Source organism: Canis lupus, chromosome 9, assembly GCF_048164855.1.
Source record: "Canis lupus baileyi chromosome 9, mCanLup2.hap1, whole genome shotgun sequence".
Lineage (NCBI taxonomy): Eukaryota > Metazoa > Chordata > Mammalia > Carnivora > Canidae > Canis > Canis lupus.
Window position 1 is genome coordinate 52,898,974 of NC_132846.1, and position 17,808 is coordinate 52,916,781.

General features: G+C 36.6%; 1 protein-coding gene across 20 annotated transcripts in view; it reads left to right on the forward strand.

Annotated features, from left to right (window-relative positions):
- The window catches only part of NRXN3 (neurexin 3), a 1,529,630-nt gene that overhangs the window by 588,353 nt on the left and 923,469 nt on the right, over positions 1-17,808 (forward strand). For 17 of the 20 annotated variants that reach the window (XM_072839524.1, XM_072839530.1, XM_072839517.1 and 14 more), the window contains one exon: positions 5,841-5,867. The exons of the other annotated variants lie outside the window; for them this stretch is intronic. In XM_072839524.1, coding sequence (XP_072695625.1) covers positions 5,841-5,867 — 27 coding nt within the window. The remainder of the gene's footprint in view (positions 1-5,840; positions 5,868-17,808) is intronic. 20 annotated transcript variants of the gene reach the window in all.

Sequence of the window (17,808 nt, forward strand, 5' to 3'; positions counted from 1 at the left end):
AGGATAAAACCCAACAGCAACAAACACCTTCTCCTTGTTTCTGCATGAGGTTTTGATGTCAATTTCTGGTTTCTGACAGTGGTGGTTTTTGTTTTTTCTTACTAGATTATTTATTTTTTAAGTTTCCTTTCTTGGTTTTTTGGAACCGTTTAGCTTTGTGTAAAACACGCTACTTTGGTCCATCTTTTGATCAATCACATTGCCATTAAGTCTAACTCCTTGGTCACCACTCAAAACAGTCAAAGCCGAGGGCAGAGATAAGACGACAGCAAGTGGAGGCAAAAGGGGAGGTTGGGGTTGGAAAGAGCTAAGCTTTGTGGGTAGAATGAGAGCTGCATTGTTTCTTTCTCCACAAATGGTAGTTCTGGTGGCACTGGTATCTCTTTCTACTTTCTCCTAAAGAGGAAGATGAGTCAGATTGTTTCTGTTGTCCCACTGGAAAAACAATTTTCTTAGTTTATAGAGTCTCTGACATGTGGAAGGAGAATGTAGCCCCTGATATGTATCCCCTTCTTCCTTCCTGACATTCTTACCCATCATCTAGCAGCTTTTATCAAGATTGTTATGCTACACTGTTAGTCACCAATTCCTCTGTCCCCCTCATGTAATACATATGAATTTTTCCTTAGTGTTGAAAAATTATGACAATCTCAAATTTGCAGCTTTATTGGGGGAGGATTTGTTCTTCCACTGTAATTACCTGTAATAGATACTCTGGAAACTCCCCTCCTGACAGCCTCACATTCACCCCTGCTACTGACCTTCTTGACCGGATTCTGATTGCTCTTCTATGGAGTATGGGAACCTCTTGATTTCTGGAAGGAAAGAAACCAATTTCATTTTTACTCAGTAGAAAGTCAGTGCCCTCTGTCAATAGGATGAGTGGTATGGCTGAGTCCAAGCTTTCTAAACCATGGGTTTGTTTGGGTATATAGCATATGTTCAGATATAGAGCTCCTTTATAAAGACTCCAGGGGAATGGCTTGTTAGAGGTGTGGGGAAGACATGACAGACAAATGTACCTGATACAAGACCATATAAAACCTTAGATGGCCTACTGGGAAGGTGGAGTTTGGAATCCATACCAGTCTTTCCTGCTGTCAGGTCAACTGGTCACACTTGGAAAATGCCTACACTACAATCCTAAAAATCTCTAGGACACAGAGGACTGTTTTGAGCAGTGGCTTTACTTGTCTTTTTTTTCTTCCAATTTGCAGCTTTTACAACACTATGCCCTTTATCTTTTCCAACCTCATTTGATTTCTATCGTCACTGTGTCTGTTGTTTTTTCTTTGGTTTGTGTATGTGTGTGTTTGGTTATTTTGGGTTTTGTTTTTCTTTTTGCTGATCTTTGTGTTCTTGAGTTTTCAGTCCTCCCCACCATCAGCCATGGTAAATCAAAAGATGGTATTCAACCCTTCAAAGGCCCAAAGCCTGCGGCCCGCATAGCAAACAGCCTTGAGAACAGAGTGTACTGAGCAGCCTGCAGGGGCTGGCATACCCCTGTCCCTCCCACCTTCCCTTCCTTACACCATCCTCCCCACCTCCAACAAACCAACAAAAGAGTGTATATGATCTAAAACCAACAACCCGTAGCTGATTGTTTTCTTCTCTGAAAAATAGCAGAAGAAATTTTTTAAAAAAAATTTAAAAACCCAAATAAACATAAAAACAAATATAACATCCTAAATAGTTCACAGAAAAAGATGAAGACAATTTTTAACTCTGCATCTATTTCAAAGTAAGAGAGAACCATATATATATATATAGATAGATAGATAGATGATTAGCCCCATGGGATACCGGGAAAATATATACTATCTTTAAACAGAAAATATACTTTCCTTCTTAGACATTGTTTTGTAAAATGAGAAAGCCAATTGTGGTAGACCTAATATCTTAGAATAAATACAGGTGGGGGAAAGGTAAAAAGGGATGAGGAAGGAGATGGAGAGATTCTCTCTCTTACGCACATGTGCATACACACACACAGAGGCAGTTAATCAGAGTTGCCATGTGTATTCCTAGAAACATTATTTTTCTATATTAAACTCTGCCCCAAGTATGAGAGAAGTGCCTCTTTAAAAGACTGCTTTTGCCTTTTGACTCCTTTTAGCATACACTCAGTCTGTCTCCTCCGAGGTTGAGATATCTTAGGTAAAAGAGAGTTGGAGAGCACTGTGCTTTTCAGAAGCAACAGTGACTTCTTTTTTTCTCCTGAAGAGTATGGTTCACCAGAATGACTGGTTTGAATTTATTTACCTTTCTTTCAAACCTAACATGGATAACAAAACTGAAATTCCCTGTGCTTATATATACAAAACTCTTTACAGTCATGCTTTGTTTAAAGGTTCTCTTTCCCTTCCCTCCCCAAAATATACCCCTTGGAGAATGTTTTCTCCTTATTATGAGTTCATATTTACCTTTTTTGGTTATAGAAGAAAACGTCTCTAAGCAGGGTTTGCATTCATATTTATTCTATAAGAACTAACTTCAGATGATTATTTTGTTCACCATTTCAGTTGTGTGTCTTTTCTAACATATGCACAAATGATATTACAGTTTATTTCAAATTGGTCACACATATAAGCTTATATAAAGCCTAGTATATATTTCTCTGATATAATGCATCTATCTCCTAAATGTCAAGGAGATTAGGGTTTCCCACGGACCTTACTCTCTAAAGATAGCTAGAGGTGATAACAGCAGGCATGAGAAAGGTCCTACAATGCACAGCCCATTTTTGAAAATTGATAGATTGGCTATTTATCAATCATATTTTTATTCCTTACAATTATAGCATGTAATAATAATATTACTATATTTTAAAACTTTATTTCAGTCAGCCACTAATTTTTTGAGATAAACCAAGGAAGTGCTTTTATGTTTTCTTTTACAGATGTGAGACACAGAAAAAAGTGTTTGACTTTACAAAGCTAACATGAAAAGTTGATAGTGGAGCTGAGACTGGAACCCAGGTTTCTAAAATGCTAGATCAAAGTGGGTCATCTGTTATTTCCACAGGTCAATACTGTGGATCAATGATGTGGCAGTCTTGATGACTTCTAACTGCTTTCATGATGGTTACCTTTTAAACATGCACAGAAGGAATCTTTTTTCCTTAGTGCCTGGTTTGAATTGAGCCATAGAGCTGAAAAGTCAGTCAATATTGGCATCTCATTCATGACCCTTTCAAATCCTCAGCAGGATGCCAGCAAGCCTTCTTCAATGATGGATACTTATAGGGAGTGTCAAGCAGTTTGTTTAATTGTATTCAAATTCTCCAGATGTTCCATCTCTGGCAATATGGACTTGCTGACGACTGTTTACAGTAACATGTTGAAGACACACAACTCCTAGACACATTCACCTCCTCCATGCTTTCAACCCAAAGCTTATTAACCTACAAAATAATAATCTCCCATTTACTAAAATTAAACCAAAACAACCGTAATTTAAACAGAATGAACAACACATATACAGACTCAGATACCTTGCCAAGGCTACGGCAGAGATAGAACTTTGGCTGCCACTCAAGATAGATCTAAAGGAAGCTTTCCCAGCCAATTCCCCAGATTCGCTTTTCATCAAAAAATACCTCCTCCCTATCAAGACTACCCTCCCAGAGCCTATGAACAAGGCACTGGGTAGATAATTTTTTTCTCGAACCACTTATTCCTCAGGTAAAGTATCAAAACAATTTCTCATTTCTCGACTTAACCAGTTGTCTACCGTCTGGAAAGCTCTAATTCCTCACACTGGTTTAGAGACACCATTCAGTTCATGGAACCATTTGAGTGAACCCAGCACTTCCCCCTAGACCAGGTCCTTGTCTAAAAATAAGATCCTTAACAGCATAGAAACGAAGGAAGACAGCCACTTCTTGTTTACAGTTCTCAGGTTTGGGGCTTTCGGCCCCCTCTCCCTCCTCCCTTCTCTCGTAAGCATGCCAGCACACCTGTTTCCCATGTCTTCATAATACATCAGGAAGGGGTTTTTCTCCAGCTTTGGCTGATGGTAGGTGCAACCAGTAGCTGAAGCCCCACCCCTTCCTCCCTACTTGCCCTCCCCCTTCCCAGTCCTCACCAGGGGCATGGCCTCTTCTGTTTGGTGATCGTACCAGTTGCTCCAGGGCTGTTTGCTCCCACTTTTCTGTTGCGGTTGACGACACATGACAAACCTAACCGCACGAAACCAAACCCAGATTTTTCTCAAGAGATGTTCTTCTGGGGAACAAATAAGCGTCCTGCCTCCTTCCTCAGAATGCTTGGGTGTTCTATATTTCTCCTATCTGGATTTCCATAGTTTCATTCTGCCCTGTCTTTTGCCACTGTTTCCTCTTTCACCTGGTAACTTAAAATGGTTTACTTTGGGAGATTCAAATGGTGGCATTATCCTTGACGAGTCCTCCAAAACTTTTGGGTCTGCTTTAGGCAGAGGAGCTCAGTTTCTAACTGTATTTTTTCCTGTGACTTTTTTTTCCTTTTCTTGTCTTACGCCTACGTGTTAGTATCCAGCTTTAAACAAATTCTTTTTGGAATTCCCACCATGATAAATCAAATTTAACTTCAACTGGACAACTTTGTTAACAACTAATCTGAGACCTTTTTTAACCGTTCTATCTAATCCCCTACTAGTAATCATTGACTCTACTCTAGACCTTTTGTGCTGGGTGTCCATGACTCTAAACAGATATTAATAAAGGATAGAAACTCAGATCTCTGGCATTGGATATCCTGTGTGATTACCAGCGCTGGAAAATTAGCCACCCTTTCCCCCTCTTTTTCCCATTAAAAAATATAAAAACAAAGAATTTTCTTCCCTTTAAATGCAGAATTACCGAGTGAAATAGGTAGGATATCAAAGGTACCTGAGACCTCCTCCCCATATACCTGTCTCGCCTTCTCCTGGAATGCTGTAGGCACTTGATTTAGTCTGAGCATTCAGGCAGGAAGACGGAGATCGGCTTCATGAGTGGGTTGGTCTAGGAGCCTTTGAAACAATAGCAGAGAACCCAGTCAATTGTGATAATATCATGCAGCTCCTTTTACCCTACACCCAACCCCACCTCTCTAAAATCTGGGATGGGTGTTTGTGCGGTTAGCTGTTTGCAAGTGGCCATTTTATGACAGGAAATGACCAGGTGGTATTAACCCTTTCCTTTCCTTATCTCTAGGGATAATGGCAAGTCTGCCTACGCAAATTTCTGTAGCATCTGGGGCCCAAGTAAAGAGGGTGGAGGGAGTTTGTTTTTAGAAAAAGAGAAAGGGTTAAATACTACACTGAGAAACTTCATGGACAGACTTCTTTAAAAAAATAAACAATGTGTCAGATTGGTAATATATCTTTGGAATACTAATGCAAAATTGTGTTGATGCTACTTTTAAAGACAAATTTTAAGAAAATCATTGGGGGAAATAGAATATAACCTGCATCTGGTGGTGAAATTTTTGCATAATTTTCCAAGTTGAACAAAATTAACATTTCAAAGTTCAGGATTGAAATGCTTTATATAAATGAGTAGGTTTTTGGAAAAAAAAAAAAAAAGGAGCAGCATACTCGGTGTCTATTGTGGATATATATGTATACCAGTATATATCTCTATACATATGTGTATATATATATGTGTGTGTGTGTATATATATATGTATCCAACTTTACTAAATAATATACTGTACATATACACCCACCCTTAAACTTGTACATACTGTATATATATAAAATGGCCACATTTCTTGCGTGTGTCTGTCCCCGGAAGGGTGGACTGATTGTTTTTGGATGTCTGCAGCTGTTACCTTGAAGGATGCAATTTCATCTTTCATTTATTTTTCCCCATCTAGACTGTATCAGGATAAACTGTAACTCCAGTAAGTTTTCCCTCAAGTTTCATTTTGTTCTTAAAAAAAAAGAAAAGAAAAACTGACTTTATTTTGTTTACTGTTTTATGAGCTGTTTTTTGTTTGAATTATTTTTTGTTCTGATTATGGAGTTGGGGGGAATCGGGGTTGACAAGATGAAGGGCTGGGGTGAGGGTAACGGGCTGAGTGTGGCCCAGGGTGTGGTTTCTGAACCGGGGTGGGTCCTCTCTTCTTTCCTTCCATTTGCTCTTTATGCAGAAAAGGAGGAAAGGGCACCTGGATAAGGAAACAACTTGAAATGAATTGAAATGGTAATTTGTTGTTTTGGGGAAATAATCCTCAGGGGTGGACAAAAAGCATTAGAGCAACCAGAATGCACTTCTCCACTACCAAAAGCTTCAGAAAATAAAAGCAAAGTTCATGACCCAGAAGGTGGCTGCCAACTCTGACATTTCTTTCCCAGCATTTATCACTGTAGGGTTTTTTTTTTTTTTCTCAGAGGGTGAGCAAGGCATTGTTCTTGGTGATCATGCAACATTTTAACCAAAGACTTGAGACACATTCTGGCTCTGCTGAATGAAAAATTGAAGCCTATTATTTTTACTTTATTCCATTCAAATATTCTGGCTCTTGAAGAGGGGTGTTAATGAAGTGCAGGCTGAATAGTACTCATGTGTTTCTTCCTCTGCCTCAGAAATAAGTAGTAACTGGAGTCATGAGGTCAGAAAACAGGGGGAGAGAGGAAGAATGGGCAGGAGGGAAAGAATAGGTCTCATTGATAAAGGAAGGAAGGAAGAAATATACTTTGAGTCTTATAGCATCTTACATCAGTTAAGATAATTAAATAACTAGGGTAATTAGGGTAATTAGCTCTAACAAACAATCGCAACATTTCAACAGCTTGACAGAAAACAGGTTTATTTCTCCTTCAGGCAAAATTCAGTGCCAATGCCAGCTTTCTTCAAGGAGGTAATTCAGGCATCTAGGACTCTTTCATGATCTGGGTCCACCACCCTTCCTCACTTCTATCCATATCCATAGAGAAGAGAAAAAGAGCTTGGATATAATGCAGTGTGTTTTTGTTCCCTTGCCTGGAAGTGATGGCACAGTGCATCACTTCTGCCCAGATTTTGTCAGACATGACTCCATCCAAAACGCAAAGGAAGCTGGGCAATATGTTCCCCCTGTGGATCCAGGAAGATAGAATTCGATTTACTGAGCATCTAACACACATGATTTTCAGTATTATCTTCTCTTTTTTACTTCTTTCCTCATTAAGGCCTTTTGGTAGGAACAAATTCAGAAAAGGAAATAATCCTACTTTTATATTTCATTTACTTGTTTATTCCATCATATTTTACAGGTGCTACTAGCTTAACCTTCTTTCTTGGGAGATGATGACAAACTAATAAAGCCCGAGTCCACTTTTTTGGGGGGCAAATGTTTTATATAAATCAACAAAAGAAAAGAAATGTAAAAAATCAGTATAAACAACCACTGCCTAAAGCAGAGTGCTTTATGCTTGTCTTGGCGTCATTTTTAGTTAATTTAAGCAATGTCCTATTTTGCTGTGTTTAAACATTTCTAATTAGCCAGAAATCTCTCATGATAGTTAGATCATTAGAAGCCTAATTGAAACATCTCTTTTTTCTAAAGACTGGTGTTTTCTCTTTCTTCAAGCAGCTTTTTTTCTTTTTTAAGATTTTATTTATGAGAGAGAGAGAGAGACAAAAGCAGGCTCCAGGGAGCCTAATGTGGGACTCAATCCCAAGACTCCAGGATCACGCCCTGGGCCAAAGGCAGGCGTTAAACTGCTGAGCCACCCAGGGATCCCCCAAGCAGCTTAACTGAGATATAATTTCCATACCACAAAATTCATCCACTGTAAGCCTACAATTCAGTGATTTTTATTAAATTTATAGAGTTGTCCAAACACCACCACAATCACATTTTAAAGCATTTCCATCACCCTCAGCCTCCAAATTTTCCTCAGGTCCATTTGTAGTTAATCCTCACTCTCACCCTTAGCCCTAGACAACTACCTTTTTGCTTTTATTCCTATAACTCTTCCTTTTCTGGACTTTTCATATAAATGGAATCATATAATATGTAGTCATTTGTGTTTGGTTTCTTAAAAAATAGTGCAGTATACCTATGAAAAGCATGAAGGTGGAAAAATCTCATTCAAAGTTGAATCTAGCATCTTCTGGCTTGGATATTTATTTGCAGAATAGAGAACTGAAGGAATTATTTGATTGGGATATCAGGACTTACTTTTTATGCTCAAGCCACACTTTATCTCACAATTCATTTCACATATTTCATCTGATCAGCCATGAAAAGTCATCATTAGACAAGTTCCAGAATTCTTTCTTCTAGGAGGACAGTGCCTCTTCTCCAGGATATAGATGCCAGCAGGTTTTCTAAACCTGATCAAAGATTTTCTATTCAGAGCCACCAGGGCCATTTCCTCATTGAGAGGAAATATGTCAGCAAAGATGTGTTCCCTACTTTGATCACAGTACAGAAAGAGTATAACTAGTTTTTGTTCAATATTTAGGTAAAGAGCCAAGATTGGATTTTGGAAATCAGTTTTGAAATCTTAAGATAAACCTTTAACATACTAAGGAAGTTAATTTTGGCAAGAACATCAGAGAAGGAATACATAGTGCCCACTAATTAAACAGTGGTTGAAAAGACACAAAACAAAGCAAAACAAACCCTGAGTCCTTTAATCTAAGATCTTTAGTGCTGTGGTAAATAGATGTGTACCCAGGGGAATGTAGGGTCACAAAGTGAAAGTGACACATTTTCTTGAAGTCAATTTTAATTGTTGATTTGGAGTAAAAACTTGAATTGAGACCAAAGCGATATATTATGCAGAAGAATGCAAATAAGTGTGAATCTTATTTAGTTTATGTATCTTCAGTTTTAAGGAAGACTAAGAATTCAAAGACATATCATTTTTATTATGTATCTTGTCTTTTCCATCCCTGGCATTACTGGCACTTGGGTGGGAAAGTTCAAGAACGCTATGCAACTGAAACAGGTACAGGTAATCAGAATTTCTCAACCTCTTTCCTTGTGGACTAGATGTCAATGTTCAGTTTAGTCTTTTATAACATCTCAAGTTGTTTCTGTAATAGGTGTGTAGATCCTTACTCTTACCCAGTTTTTTTGATGGATTGATTTGTACCCTGAGTTTAGGAGGGAGGGCTTTTCCACTTACATCTCAGCCTTGTCTCCAGATGTCATTTCAATAGAAGTTGGAAGGTGTTACTGCTCACATTTTAGAACAGAGATGCTTTTTCCCTTTGGAGGGACATACCTAATTGAGCTTTAACCATGTTTGAATTTAAGTTCATGAACTTTTCCAGGAATCCTTTTTTAGAATGCCCGTAAAGTCAGGTAAAATACAAAATGACATCATCTATGTTTTTCCTCTTTATCTGCTGCAAAATGTTTGGGGAAATGGCTGTTTCCAACAGTTTGTGTCACACTCTTTGGAATGGGAGAAGAGCATGAAAAAGAAGGATGATCTTCCAATGTGAGGAGAAAGCAACTGGCCATGACAGAGGACAGTGATCTTGAGATACAAGTCTCTTCTTTTGGACTCTGTTGGCTGGTCCTTTCATCAATGACTTTGGCCTAGCTCCATGCTGAGGGTTTCCAAGAGGAGGAAACATTTTTTTTTCTTTTTAAAATCAGCTTCACTGCTTTCCTTCCTCTTTGTCTTTCTCTTTTCCAATTCTTTGTCTTTCCCCATAATATCAATGATGTACTTATGATTATTCAGTCTAAATCTTGCTACACCTGTTGTCCAAATTCTCCAAGACTACCACATAGAAATTCTTCTCTGGCTTCTATCACCAGCCATATATTACAGAGTGTACAAATCGAGGCCTTTGGTTGAAATTGAGACATTGCTGGATTTGGTTCATTTGGCAGGAATATTAAAAATATATATATAATCAGGAATTTCCAGTTTAGAACTTACTTTTAAATTTCAAAAGATCAACAGAGTTGGCAGTCATCATGGTGATTGAACTACAGGGTGGCCTGGAGCACTGCTAAAGAAAACAGGGCTACTTTCTGGGGAATTTCTGGAGGAAATCACCTGTTCCCATGGTTCCAGTTCCATGAGGCTGGCAGTACCCTAAGAGGTATGTGGTTCTGAAAACAGGTATGGACTTCTTATTGGTCTCATGGATGTTTGCTCAAATCAAAGTATGGAAAAAGGTTTGTTGTTTTTCACCTTGTCTGATTATGACTTTGCCCTACAATTTCCTAGCCCCTCCTTTATTCTCTTCCTTTCAAACTGTGTGCAGCATAGCTTGAATGAATATAGTATAGTCATATAGTCATATTCATGACTTATGAATATGACATGTATGAATATAACAAACACATAAAAATAAATGTCAATATCATGCTTTTGTTTTTCAGCCCTTCCCTTCTCTGAAAGGCTAATTCCTCTGTGTATGGTCATTTTTTTTCTCAATCTTTCTAAAAAGAAGTGTATTTATCATACAGAAATTGTGAATTTGTGCACATGCCTGATTATTTAGACAGATGAAGGACCCCTTCTCCCCCACCAACTCCTATGAAGTTCAAGTCTTAATGTATCTGTAACAAGATTCATTTTTTTTCTTGTTAGATATAAAGGAGAAAAGAAATAGAGTGCCATACAAAAATATACAAACACTCAAATGTCACCCTGTACTCACTTGTGTTAGAGAACAGCTTTGGTAATCTTGTCAATTTCCATAGACTGTTATCTTTGAATCCTCATAGAAGCATACAATTATATAAGAGCTATATTAAAATAACATCATAAGGATATGATACCTCCAAGTCATACCTCTGAAGGCTACTAGTATTTACTAAATATTCCTTCTCTTCCACCTGCTTGCTTAGCACTTGGTTTTTGCCTTTGGGTTAGATTCTATGCCTTAGTCTGTTTTTAAGGAGACTCGATTTCCAGTGTTTTGGCCAAGTCAACAGTGTGTGGGTGTTTCTTGCTTAATTTAGGCACAGCTTCATGAAATGTAGTTTATTACACTAGGATTTTGGAGATTTTTGCTTCTCTTTTTTCTTTCTTCCTTCTCTGTGGTACCAGACTATGTTATTTCATCTTTAGGCCTAGTTTATCTGGAAATCCCAGAGCTGAATTGTTTAGCTCATCCTTTTAACTCAGAAACACATACCTCAGGTCAACCAGGAAGACTGACTTCTTCACTATTAAAAATCTTCTGGGAAGGAAATTCTGGAATCCTCTTTGGTATTTGTTTCAAGATTTGGATAACCATGGCTGTCAGTCATTTGCCTGACCATATTACTTAGAGTTTTACTGGAGATGAAAAATCACAAAGCAGAATCTTCTATATAATAATGTATTGTGTATCAAACTGTCAACATCACACCTGAGAGTTTCTATTACCATACTAAATGATTATGCTCTACCTTCCTCAAAATCTGATTTTTTAAAAAATAATATATAATTTTGTTTCTCTTTGGAATGTTTTATATTTTTATAACATAAAACACTTTAAGCAAAAGTTTATTAATAGTATCAATAATAGCCAGATTTGAGTATGATAGTAAGATGCTTCCTAAACATTTAATATTAAACTCTTCTTAATACATACTAATTAAGATGGTTTTATTTTTAAATAGTTAAAAAATTGTACATGGAACAAAGGAAAAGTAAAAATTCTCACTCTTATTCCTTTCTAGAATCCAAATTTTCTTTTTCAGAGACAACCAAAATTAAGTCTTTTGTATATTCTCTCAGAGATAATCCATGAGTATACAACACACAGTTATAACCATATTCTACCCCTCTTTTCCTTCCTTGTCCTTCTTAACACAATGTTAGCACATTCTTTTGAATTTTTCCCCTTTCACTTAAAATGTTTTAGGGGCTATTTCATGTAAGAATATTAAGGTCTCCTTTATTTTTTTAATGGTCACATAATATTGCGTATTATGGAGATATCATTATTGATTAAATCAACACGCTACTGATACACATTTAGATTTTTTTCAGCTTTTTAGTACTGCTAAAACTAAGAAAATGTATGTTTTTGTTTATTAGTCTTTGCAAGCATATACAGGGATATCTATCTGATAAACCCCTAAAAGTGGAATTAACTAGGTCAGCAGATGACATGACAAAAACTGATATTGTCCAGTTGTATTCAAAGAAGTTGTACAGATTTACATTCCTACCAGTAATATGTGAATGTTTGTTTCTCTTTACACTTGCCATACCATATTATCAAACTTTTTATTTGTGTTGTCAAAATACTCTTCAAAATGTTGCCATCACATATTCCAGGGAGAGCCATTGTCACCCTTTTTCTTCTATCCTTTTACTTCTTCAAGTATACATAGATACCATTTTTACTCAAAACTTTGGTGTGGATTTCTAGAAATCTTTTTTTTTTAAATATTTTATTTATTATTTATTTATTTAAGTCACAGACAGAGAGAGAGAGAGGCAGACACACAGGCAGAGAGAGAAGCAGGCTCCATGCACCGGGAGCCCGATGTGGGATTCGATCCCGGGTCTCCAGGATCGTGCCCTGGGCCAAAGGCAGGCGCCAAACCGCAGCGCCACCCAGGGATCCCGATTTCTAGAAATCTTAAATAGAAATCTACTATAGCAGCATTTACCATGTTAATCTTGTTTTTGTTTTCTAGTAGGCATGTGTATTACAGAAAGGTGGCAATATGTTATAGTAATTTTGTGTGTTTTCCTTCTTGTCTATGTTAGATTCCCAGCAAAGAGGCACTTTAGTGCAATTACCAAGAGCAAGGAGGACTCATACCAAATAGCTTGGGTTTAATCCTCATCTTCACCACTAATGATCTATGGGTCTGTGAACAATTTATTTTATTTATTTTATTTCTAGGTTTTCTCTATTTTAAAATGGGCACGATGACAGTATCTATCTGTTTGAGTGAGAACAGAACCTAGAACACAGTATGTGCTTTATGTGTGGTGGTAGTGATGATGATGATTATGATGAAGATGATGATGATGATGAATACTGTCATAGTATTTCAACAGAAAGGATGATCTTTTGAGAACTATACTTGTTCAAGAATGGATAGCTGTATATTTCCAAAACCATAACAAAATTATAAGTAACTTAATAGGTGCCTATAAAATAAGCATTCTACTTTCTCCAATCAATTACTCAGGTAGTAATGCTTTTCAAGGCCATCAGAGTTGCATTGGATTCGCACCAGTAATATTATTAATAAGACTATGAATGAGACCATCATGGGGTCATATTGGGATTTTTTTTTACCTCTTGGTGCATTTTGATAAATAAAAACTTGATGTTAACCCAAAACTAATGAAAATACTGTAACTTCATGAGTTCTGTGTTTGCTTTTGGAATCTTGATATAATTTTAATAAGCACTTAATAGTGGTCTAAAGTTAAAATATCTGTAAAATGCACAGATCTGGCTAGATGATATCATAATATTTGTGGCTTTAATATCTTCTAATATCAATTTCATATACTCTAAAGAGGAACCAAAATAAAATCGAGTCAGAGCAATAAGAGTTTTTTCAGCAAGGGTATATATTTCTGGCTTAAGAGTCATCTTCTTTTTGGAGGTCTTGTATTTTGGTTTCAACTAGTTTATTGAAGCATAGTATGATGAGCCAATATGTTAAAGATTCATACTTGGGGCTTTGGGTGATTAAAATCATGCACATTCCATACAAAGGCTAGTGGCTCAGTGTTTATCAGATCTATATGTGATGCCCATTAATAGAAAACTAATGACCTTTAAGCAGTTAGAACTACAGTACCACCCACTACCAACTTCTGGGAATGTCCTTTGAGAACAGATTAAATGAAACACTAGCCGAAGAAACATCTTCAGTGGCTAAAGCCTAAGGCCACTTTTTCTCTGATCTCAAAATGGTCCCTGAGCTCTAGAATACAAATATATCACCTTTTGGTCTGCTTTTCTTATGTACAGTGAGCTCCTGATGTAGAAAAATCCACTCAGGAGGTACTTCAGCAACTATTCATCTGGATTTTAGAAGAGGTAAAGGGATTGAGATCAAGTGCCCAGTTAAAGAGTAGATGCGAAGTCAGAGTGACACATTAAATTATAAGTAAGTGGCTTCCAAAGGACTGTGTATTTTGTTTCATCAAAGGAAGAAGCAGAGGAAGTTGCAGAGGGTAAAACAGACTATGTTGAAAACACAAGACCTCACAAAGTATATAGATATAAACAAAGTTCATAGAATTACTGATTTCTAGGAAAGGTTGCTAAATAAAGGAGTAAACTTTCTCTAAACATCTTAAAAATAGGCAAACACCTTGCCAACCTAGGAATGAATGATCTATTGTGAACCAAGGCCAAAGAGGTAATGTAGACTCCCAGATGTGTTCTCTAATTACAGTTCAAGCCACTGGTCTTAATTGTGTTTAATCAGTGGCATCTTATGTCAGCATAGCCTAAAATTTTTATGCTGATGTTGACCACTGTTTTATTTTCATGACATGAAGCTATCATGGATATAGTATATTCTCAACAAATAATTAAATCAACGAGGTAATGAAATTTGCCTCTCCCTCTACCGTAATTTATTATTACAAATACTCTTAGTAATCAACATAAGAACTACAAGCTGACAATTGTAAACTGTGACTTTTGTCATTCTAAAAGGAAGAAAATTAACCAAGAATGATTTTGTTCTCTTATCTCTAAAATCTTAAAGAATATATATTACTTTCCCTGTAAAGTAAGAGACAAAATGAAGATTTTCATGAAGTCTCATTTGACCAGGTTTTGGTTGAAATCCAGAAAATTTAATGAAAGAAGATGAATGCATATTAGCAAATATTATATGTTGTCACTCTTCCTTGTTCTTCATTCACTTATTCCAAAAACACTTATTGAGAGTTAACTAGATTCCAGGTGTTGATGTTAGTTTTAGGAGTTTATACTATGGATATATAAGGAAAGTGCAAAGGGAATTTAGAAGACTGAGATGATCTTCCTCCTCCTCCTTTTCCTCTTCCTCTCCTCTTCCTCTCTTCCTCCTCCTCCTCCTCCTCCTCTTCTTCTTTCTTCTTCTTCTTCTTCTTCTTTTTCTTCTTCTTCTTCTTCTTCTTCTTCTTCTTCTTCTTCTTCTTCTTCTTCTTCTTCTTCTCTTTCTTCTTTCTTCTTCTTCTCCTTCTCTTTCTCCTTTCTTCTTCTTCTTCTTCTTCTTCTTCTTCTTCTTCTTCTTCTTCTTCTTCTTCTTCTTCTTCTTCTTCTTCTTCTTTCTTCTTCTTCTTCTCCTTCTCCTTCTTCTCCTTCTTCTTTCTTCTTCTCCTTCTTCTTCTCCTTCTCTTCCTTCTCCTTCTCTCTTTCTCTTATAGAAATTTGAATTCAGGTGCATGTACAGATGGCCCCCAAATTATAATGGCTCAACCTCCGTTTTTTTTTTTTACTTTAAAATGGTGTTAAAATGATGTACATTCAATAGAAACCATATTTTGAATTTTGATCATCTCCTAGGATAAGGATAAGTCCATGATGCTGGGCTGTGGCAGTGAGCTGTAGCTCCCAGTCAGCCATTTGACAATGAGGGTTCTGTTTCACTTTCATTTTAGTATTCAATAAACTATATGAGATTTTCAACACCATATTATAAAATAGCCTTTGTGTTAGATGATTTTGCCCAACTGTAAGCCAATTTTCAGAGCATGTTTAAGGTAGGCTAGGCTAACCTGTGATTTTGGTAAGTTAAATGTATTAAATGCACTTTCAATTTGTGATATTTCCAACTTATGATGGATTTATTGGGTCATTAACCTCATTGAAAGTTGAGGAAGATCTACATCTCTAAAATCCAGATGAGTTTCTCATAGATTTTGTTCAGGGATGGTTCATTTCAATATTCAATTCAACATAATAGTTTCTTTTTTTTTTTTTTTCATAATACTTTTGACCCTTGAACAATGTGAGGGGTAGGAGCACTGACCTCCTTGCCATGGAAAATCCACATATAACCTTTGACTCCCCCAGAACATTACTCAAAGAGACTAAAGTTGATCAGAAGATTACTGATAACATAAACAGTAGATTAATACATTTTCATGTTATATGTATTATATACTGTACTTTTAAACTAGAGTAAAGAAAATTAAGAAAATCATAAGGAAGAGAAAATACATTTACAGAAGTACCCTGTTAAAAATCTGCATATAAGTGGATCTGCAGCATTCAAACAAATTTTTTTGAGGGTCAACTGTATATGTGTTTTCCTTGTGTTGAGGTCCTGAACATTGATCTACTTAGCTAAGTCTTTTTCGTGATCTCTCTTTTTTCTGTTTTGGCTTACCCTCTATCATCTGACCACCTACTTGGAGCCAAGCAAGGTGTGTTTCTGCTCTCCTTTTAACAACTATATTTCGGGCACTGAACTTTTGAGTAAAAATGGTATTTCTGTTTTTCCTTCTACTTTTTTGAAGATTTCTTCTTGTACTCTGATTCATTTTATTTGTGTAATTGCCACAGTAATATTTGTAAGGTGACAAGTTCATTAAGTATTAGTGTTAGGTACAATTCGTATTTTGAAAATTAGGAAGGACCACTTTATCAGTGAGCTATAGGATATGCTAACACTATCAACCAAATCCTCTATTCCTGTTTGGTGATAAGATAAATACATCAATGAATATACTTCCCATTGGGCCCAAGAATACGTAAATGTGTGTGCACGTGTGTGTGTGTGTGTGTGTGTGTGTGTGTGCAGATATGTTATGTATTACAGCAGGCTTCGCTTATATGTTATGGAGGAGAATATTTAATTTGAATTGTTTCCAGAATAATTAGCCACAAAGTGTAAGTCTCCCTACTGATTCAGAGCATCTCAACAAACACAGGTTTTCTCAATTTTAGCATCAATTTTGGGAAGAAAACTTAGAGACCAGGGTTGTTGCTTTTAAAAGAAACAGTAGTTTTCTGGCTGTTCTGTTGACTAAGTGACTAAAATCACAAAGCTTTTAAACTTAGAGTTTATTGGAAGTTAGGGAAATGAATCTTAAAGGATATGTATTTTTTCCTTCTAAAAATAAAATTGTTTCAGAGTAAATCTGATTATATAATAATTGAACACAAAAGGATTACAGTTATCATCAAAGCTTTGTGCTAGCACTTTGTCAGAAGCAGTGTTCACAATGGCTCTTGGAAGGGGCCTCATTAAGGAGTGGGAAGCAAGAGAATATATCTAGGGGTAAAAGCAGGAGGTTATAATGATCTAAATGCCCATCTTCCTGAATAGCTGAAGTTACATTGCAGTGGAACAATGTTAAAAGACCTGTGTGTTCCAGAAGAGAGACAAAATGCATCAGAGATCGTGTCTCCAGAAGCAAACTCTTGAATGGTTAAGAGCTCAGGATCTTCCCAAGAGGCCTGCTGGAGCACATTTTTTATTAGCATCATATTACTAATGAGGAAATCAAGGCTTATAGAATCCAAACGTATTGTATAAGGTCTCAGAGTGATTAGTAGCGGGACTGAGTTTTTATAAATCTAATTTTCTGATTCTTAATCAAATGAGAACTCTTTGTCACCTATGTCAAGCTACCTTATAATGATACCACAGAAGTTGTTGTGTTTTTTTTTTTTTTTCAGAATCAGTAAAAGGAAAAAAGATAGCAAGGAGGCACCACTGTAAAGTCACCAATTAGAAAGAACATTATGACCTAAACTTAAATGAGGGATGAACAGCAACATGAACAGAATGAAATTTAGTTTTGAACCTAGGAGATGACAGAAATAAAATTGGTATAATCCACAAGTGTGGGTAGGTTAAAATCTATAGCATAAACAGAGGGCTACTCCTCTGTTCCAGAGGTAATAAAAAGGAAGAAATTGGAAACACTAAAGGGAGGAGGGAAGAAGACCCCTCTATTTCCTGTGAG